The sequence below is a fragment of the Alosa alosa genome, chromosome 17 (assembly GCF_017589495.1).
Source record: "Alosa alosa isolate M-15738 ecotype Scorff River chromosome 17, AALO_Geno_1.1, whole genome shotgun sequence".
In the NCBI taxonomy this organism is placed as follows: Eukaryota; Metazoa; Chordata; class Actinopteri; order Clupeiformes; family Clupeidae; genus Alosa; species Alosa alosa.
Genome location: NC_063205.1, coordinates 26,740,638 through 26,748,137, shown reverse-complemented (window position 1 = coordinate 26,748,137; position 7,500 = coordinate 26,740,638). Strand labels below are relative to the sequence as shown.

The following is a 7,500-nucleotide window of genomic DNA, read 5'->3' as shown; positions in this document are numbered from 1 at the left end:
GTATGAAATGCGCTATATCATTAAAGTTGACTTGACTGCGTGAAATGTAACATTTCATGACTTTTCCCTGACTTTCATTGAATTTCCATGACCTACTATATAATAAATGATGTGTTGCATTCAAGAATCTTTTACTTTTTACTACTCAAGCAAGCAGTAAAGCTAGGATTCAGATATACACCAATTCTGTGTGGAAATATATTTGTATTAATGCATTTTGGCAAGTAAATTTTAAATGGGTACAAAAAAGTTCCCTGATTTTCCATATCTGCAATAGACTTTCCAAAATTCCATGATATTCTAAAAATTCCATGACCCGTGGGAACCCTGATCTTTGACCTGCTTTACAACACCCAAGGCTACTGCTCACATTCAAGCCGGCCTCTGCAAAGCCCCTTGATATTTTATATTGATATTGTTATGTACTGTTGACCATCAGCGCTGAAGAGTATGTGGCTACTCTTCTTTGTTTTGTGATATCATCCTGGCCAGCATCTGGATTTGGGGGTGCGTTCCCTTCACTGAGTTTGTGAATAGCCAGTACACAATGAATAGAATGTATGACTTTGCAAGTGCGAAGCAGATGATTTAATTGAGACACACTTCTCATTGTAGTATTAGCTGTTGCCGAAACATCGGTGGTGAACAAGTGCTGGAAGAGAGAAAGTCTGCTCTTTCTTTGGTTATGGGGCGGTTGTAGTGCAGTGGCTATGGATCTGGGCTAGCATGCAGTAGTATGAGGGTTGTTCAATTTCTGGCTTCTACTGTTGTGCCCTTGAGCAAGGCACTTAAAGGTTGTATCAGCGATTTCAGGCCCAAGACAGGCCCAAACATAAATCATCACATTCATCTAATCTTTCCTAACAATCCGCTGGCTGTCTGACCCATAAGCAGGCCGTCAAAAAAACGTGTCTCTGTAGGCAGCCTAGAGTCTGAGATCTGTACACAAAAACAATTGCTACCAACAAGGATTGGCAACCCACTTAAAGGCAAAATAAAGTGTTTCAACCAATAACCAACGAGATGAGCGTTTAGGAGAGTTTTAATTGCACGGGAGGGAGGGGGAGGGAGTAGCGAGCTAGCTCTCTGTTTTGTTTGAACATCAACAGAAGTGACGTATCCCCGCTATCACTGATACAACCTTTAACCCTGAGTTGCTCGGGGACAAGGGCCCTTGTAATATAATTGACATGTAAGACACTTTGCATAAAAGTGTCTGCTAAATGAATAAATGTCATGGTTGTTGTGTTATGGTGAACAGGGCTGGAGAGGAACAGAAGCCACTGGCCACTTACCGTTCTGACCTCCAGCCAGCGGTTGGCAGCAGAGAGGAAGAGATACGCCGTGTTGTTGGTGTCCGTCAGCTCCAGCATCCTCTGCTTAAAGCGCGCTTCATGTCTGAGAAGGGACGGAGCAAAATAAAGCATACAACCTGAACCACTATTTGCCAACCTGAACCACTATGTGCTGTTTTATACACTTTTCACAACAAGGACAAATTTATTGATGAATTTTTTCGGACTAATACGAACACATGTAGTTTATTGCATGATTTCATGTGAATATTGTGTCCGAAAATTTGGACTTGGTGTGAAAGAGACTTTAGGCTACGTTATGTTCTTTACCATGCATGATTTCTTTACAGTTGACCCTTGGGAATAAATTAAGGTTTTGAATTGAATTGAATTGAATTAAACAGCCTTAGGGTTATCAATGCCATCAGAGTCTTAATGTCTGTGCTTACGTTGGCGACTCACGCCACTCTGTCCAGCATCTTGTTTCTGAATTTGTCTGTTTATGTCTTGATGTTCGTGTGTAAAGCGCTTTGGGTTGCACTCTGTGCATATCAAATGTGCTACATAAAACTGACTTGACTCGACTTGACTTGACTATAATCACTACATGGCTTTTAACAAGTCACCAGCTGCAAAGGTTACACCAATGGAGGCAACCAGAACTGGGGCTACCAGTGACATTACATTGCATGGACAGAAAACTTGTACAAACACTCTCTCCTAAGATCTCATTAGCTACCAGCTCCAAAGGAAACACCCTTGGCCTGAGAAACACTTTTATCTGAGGTATTTCTTAATGAGCCATTCCTGTCACTGGTGGCAAGATCTTCGGCCTACTACTTACTACAACACTGTAACACTCAGCCAGCGTGCTGCAGCCCCGTGTAGACTTGGTAATGAGGGATGTTGAAGCTGACTTCAGATAGAACTGCAAGGGGAGCACCAGTGATGCAGTGATGAGTGTCTCTGGGGAGATGGCTGAGATAGTGTAGCGTGAGAGCTGTTTAATGTTGGATTAGCGGAGACTATGAGAACAGAGGACTGGGCCGACTCTGTTTATGAGAGCTAGATTACAGCTCTTAAGGAAATGTAACGACACAGTTTACTAAACCTTCCACTAGCACTTTTGATGTGTGTGTGAATGTGTGTGTGTGTGTGTGTGTGTGTGTGTGTGTGTGTGTGTGTGTTGTGTGTGTGTGTGTGTGTGTGTGTGTGTGTGTGTGTGTGTGTATGTGTGTTTATGTGTGTGTGTGTGTGTGTGTGTGTGTGTGTGTGTGTGTGTGTGTGTGTGTGTGCGTGCGTGTGCATGTCTGTCTGTGTTTACAAGGTCATTATCTTTCCCATCTTTTCACCTCTTAAAAAAACAGACACAACCGAGAACAGCCTGTAGCTTCCACATTAGGTGTCAACAGTTTCTGCTCCTTGGCCTTCTTAAACTGGAAGATGAGCTCTGACGTCAGCAAGACCATGTTGACAGGTGAACAAGCTTCTAGAATGCACTTTAGTTCCAAATTATAGCAAATTATATCAGTCTACACAAGCATTCTGCAGGCCTCTGATTAGTGCATGCTCCCCTGTGAGTATAACAAAGGAGAATGAGGGGCGTGTTCTAGACCAATGTCCAGCACTAACGAGACAGCTGCTGCCCTGGTGGCATCCATGTTCTTCCCAAAAAGACTACAAACCCCAGCGTTCGTGCTAGCAACTCATGCGTACATGTTGTACGGGTGGGCGTGCGATGATTTACGAGTCAAATGGAAAACGCCATTAATGATGTGACTAAATAAACTTAGACTTCTATAAATAGACTTATAGACTTCTATAAAAGCTTCCTTGTGCATAAATCAATATACAAAAAACACAAAAACTAAATCTTGCAGATCCTGCAGATTTTAGTACCCTGGAAATCCAGAGTTCTCGCGAGAGCACAATGGAATTGTCTCTGCGAGACACTCTGGCAATGAGCAATGATGCACGTTACTTTTTCCCCTTGCATTCCGGGGAACCAGCTAAACTGGTGAAAACAGCGCTGCAACGTTGAAGGAAAGTACATTGGTGGTAGTGTTATCCGATTGCGTCGAAGTCCGAAATCATTCAGAGCAAACATGGTCTAGTGTTATCCAATTGCGTGCAGTGAGATTTTTAAATGCATGCTTGTTGTCACCCCTCGAGTTGGGCCATTAGATTGTTTGTGGCCAGACCCTTAATCTTTCTAGATTACAAGTGTCTGGATTTTCCAGGCTAAGATTTTAGAGTAATATTGTCTAATTAATATTGACTCCCAAATGCACTCAGTATAATGTGAGGTTCTTTATAAGATAAAGTTGGTAAGATAAGAGGTTCTCTATTGCTCTCTCTTTCACTTGTGGAGCCGTTTGCAGGCAACTAGGCCATTTCCTAGGGTTAGCATGTAGAGCATACTGAGCATCCTATTTCCTGTGAGTGCACAAAGAGGTTGGACTAATGTGCTTTCTGACCTGAAGGCACGGATGGTCGTCAGGCCTTCAGCCGTCTCAGAGAAGTGGCAGAGCAGAGGCAACTGGGTCGAGTCGTCCAAGTCCTGCAGGTCTCTAGAGAAAGAAGAGAGAAAGCAAAAAACATAGAGAAAGAATAGATAGATAGATAGATAGATAGACAGAGGAGAGAGGGGAGAGTGAATGAATGACAAAAAGATAAGAATGATATCTCACTGCCTCTTAATGTATATTTCACATATCCATGAAGTGATGACTTACTTGGAGGCGACCCGGAAGTACTTCTGGATGAAGTAGAAGCCCACGGTGATGGGTAGCATGGCGATGAGGAAGGCCGGGGTCACGAACGCGATGACTCCGATCGCCGAGAGGCAGAGCAGCGTGGAACGAGTCAGAGACTCCAGCGTAGGGGGGATATGCTGCAGAGAGGGACACACACACACACACACACACACATTAAATTCTTTACACAAGCATTTTTTTTCCTGTGTCAGTTTGAGTGTTACTCAGATGCATGCACATGGCACATACATACATGCCCACAAAAGCAAGCTCTCTCTCTCTCTCTTCCACTTTCTATCTTTTGCTTTCTCTCATCCTCACCCATACCACCATAATTCAAGGCTGCATGCAAACTTCCTCACATATATGTTGTATAGCCTTCTAAGAGAGCCACAGAGATCACAAGTGCCCTCTCTCCCTCTCTCTCTCTGTCTCTCTCTCCATCTCTCTCTCTGCACAATTATCCATTTAAAGGCTTTCGCAATGTAAAAAATATTCAATCATGCCAATAAAGTTCAGTTGTATTGTATTCAGTAGTATTCAGTTGAATTGAGAGAAAGAGGGAGAGAGAAAGGAGGGAGGGAGGGAAGGGACAGAGAGAAAGAAAGGGTGGCAAGGAGATAGAGAGTGAAGAAGGGAAGATAGGAGTTGGAGTGGACAGAGAGAGAGAGAGAGAGAGAGAGAGAGAGAGAGAGATGCATATGTGTGTGTGTGTGTGTGTGTGTGTGGAAAGAGAGAGAAAGTGAGGGTATACACACACTTTTTCATGTTTATGTTTCCTGTAATGCTGTCAATGTTCTAATTGTTATGCTGTTTTAATTGTGCTTTGGCAACACTAGTGTAACACTATTACAGTCATGCTAATAAAGCAACCTTGAATTGAATTGAATTGAATTGAATTGAATTGAATTGAATTGAATTGAGAGAGAAATGTCCACCCCACACTGATGAACCCACTTCTCCTTATGTATTTTCTGTTTTTGTTTTTTGTCCTATGGTCTTATGTTCTTGTATATTATGTTGTATGTAACAATAGAGAGAGAGAGAGAGAGAAAGAGAGAGAAAGAGAAAGAGACTGGGAGATGAGGCAGTTGGTCAGGAGAGGAGAGGAGAGTAAGTGAGTGTGAGAGACTATTATCGTGCTGTTGTGACATCTCTAAGCTCGGCTCAACCGCACTCTCTGGCCACGTCCGATGATCTCGGTTCAGTGCCATGACGTCAGCTTGTTTACGACACTCCAGCGGTTCTGCATCAACACACTGATCCTAGACCCGTCAGTTAATAGTTACACTGTGGACTATTAGCACAAGATCCCATGAATGGACGGCCAGACCGACAGACAACATGGAGCGAAACCACTGGTCTCGGGACAGTCCGTGTCTTCTCAGAGCAGCCTGGAAAGCTACAGACTGAGGTTTGGATATGGGCCCAATACACTATGCCCTCGGACAGAGATATCTAAGGCCCCAACGAGGAAACAAACTTTCCCACACTACTTTTGTTCTGAGAGCAAAAAAAGAATAGACAGGGGAAAAAAAGGCAATGCGAGAAATGTGTGGTGAAATAAACAGTCTCACCTGATTATGTTGTTGTTAGATTGGAAAAAAAAGAAAGAAAAAGAAAAGAAAGAATGGGGGAACACAAAAAAGAAAGAGAGAATAATCCCACAGCTGCTTGCACCTTATGGATTATGTTGGTGTTGGAAGAAAATGGACAAATAAGAAAAGAAAGAAAAGAAATCAACTGGAGATGACTCACAAAAGACTCACCTGATCAACTGGAGCTGACTCACAAAAGACTCACCTGATCAATGATGTTGGTGTCAGCTGAAAATCGGTTCAAGATCTGACCCAGGGGTGTGACGTCAAAGAACCTGTCATTAGAAGAACCAGGCTTAATCCCCAAGGTATTAATTGATACAGCAAACTGCCAAAAAAGCTCCTGGAACTTTTACTGGAGATTCCATTTTAGAATGGAATGTACCATTTGGTAAGACAGATAGAGCGTGCGTCAAATGTTGGTAATAATTTCTACGGTTGGATGCAAATGGGACAGTGAGACTGAGAATGGCCGTGAGAATGAAAACCAGTATTTTTCCTGCCCAGTTAATATAACCATGAAGCCGTATGTGACAGAGAAGGCCTCAACTGAGTTGCACCATATGGCTATATGTCTGAAACACATGCAAGTACTGTAGGTAATAATAATAATAATAATAATAATAATAATAATAACAATATTATTATTATTATTATTATTAATAATAATAATAATAATAATCTTCATTTACATAGCACTTTTCAAAAAACGTACAAAGTGCAGTACAAAGGCACCAAGGCAAACGGTAATTTACACTGAAATAATACTGTACAATTATGGAAATAGCCATGTGTAGTTGCATTGTATATGCATTTATATAATGATGTGTGCTTCATAGAGATTGATCGCATGATCCCATGATGGTTAACACATTTCTGTAGCGTGCAGTGCTCCATCGAGGCCTACCTCAGTGGCGCGTGGATGATCTTGTTGAGTAGATTGTGGTGCAGGTTGGTGGCGGCCGAGAGGCCGAGGAACTCCACGGTCAGAGAGGTGATGAGGCAGAGGACGATCCCCGACCCGCAGAGGATACTGAACACCCACACGTAGTAGGACTGGTGCTATAGACAGAAACAGCACACACATACACACACACACAGTTCAAGTTCAAACAGACACACACAAACACAGATGCATGCACACACACACAGACAAATGTGTGTGTGCGCACACAGACATACACACTCACACACACACACACACACACACACACACACACACACACACACACACACACACACACACACACACACACACACACACACACACACACTAACATCAACTAACATCCAGTATGGAGTATGTAAGCACACTAAAACAAAAGTTTATTTTGACATTTTACATCACTGCATCATAACCTTCTTGAAGATCACATGCCATCTTCTGCCTTCCAATAAGAACTTACAAGTTGAGTGGTATAAAGCAGCCGCTTTTATACAAAGCGACACAGACTCGCAACTGCGGGTCCGGGAATGGAACCTGGGTTGACTGGGATGTCAGGCCACCGGTGAGGTTACCGTTGCTCCATCGCGCCCCCTCAAAAAGAACCCTTTTGCATCGGCGGCCACTCCGTTCTCACCTCATTGTAGCTGTCTCCATCCTCGGTGAAGTTGGAGTAGGTGGTGAAGTTGGAGTCGGTGCTGAAGTTGGAGGTACTGTTGAAGGACGAGCCGTTGGACCTGTTGGCGGAGGTCCAGTAGGCCAGCCAGTAGTCGATAGCCACCATGACCGAGTGCTTGAGCAGCTTGGAGAACACCATCATGAAGACCATGAAGAAGCCACCGGAGGACAGGTACCGCCAGCACACCTTCCAGGGGATCTTGGACCGGCGGCTGGTGGTGGTGGACATG

General features: G+C 43.4%; 1 protein-coding gene across 10 annotated transcripts in view; it reads right to left on the bottom strand.

The window, feature by feature from the left end:
• abcc9 (ATP-binding cassette, sub-family C (CFTR/MRP), member 9) overlaps positions 1–7,500 on the bottom strand; it is a 59,508-nt gene that overhangs the window by 14,125 nt on the left and 37,883 nt on the right. For all 10 annotated transcript variants that reach the window (XM_048267565.1, XM_048267563.1, XM_048267566.1 and 7 more), the window contains 6 exons: positions 7,230–7,500; positions 6,557–6,711; positions 5,855–5,924; positions 4,031–4,188; positions 3,773–3,865; positions 1,296–1,398 (listed from right to left, as the gene is read on the bottom strand). The exon at positions 7,230–7,500 is cut by the window's right edge and continues 31 nt beyond it. In XM_048267565.1, coding sequence (XP_048123522.1) covers positions 1,296–1,398; positions 3,773–3,865; positions 4,031–4,188; positions 5,855–5,924; positions 6,557–6,711; positions 7,230–7,500 — 850 coding nt within the window. The remainder of the gene's footprint in view (positions 1–1,295; positions 1,399–3,772; positions 3,866–4,030; positions 4,189–5,854; positions 5,925–6,556; positions 6,712–7,229) is intronic.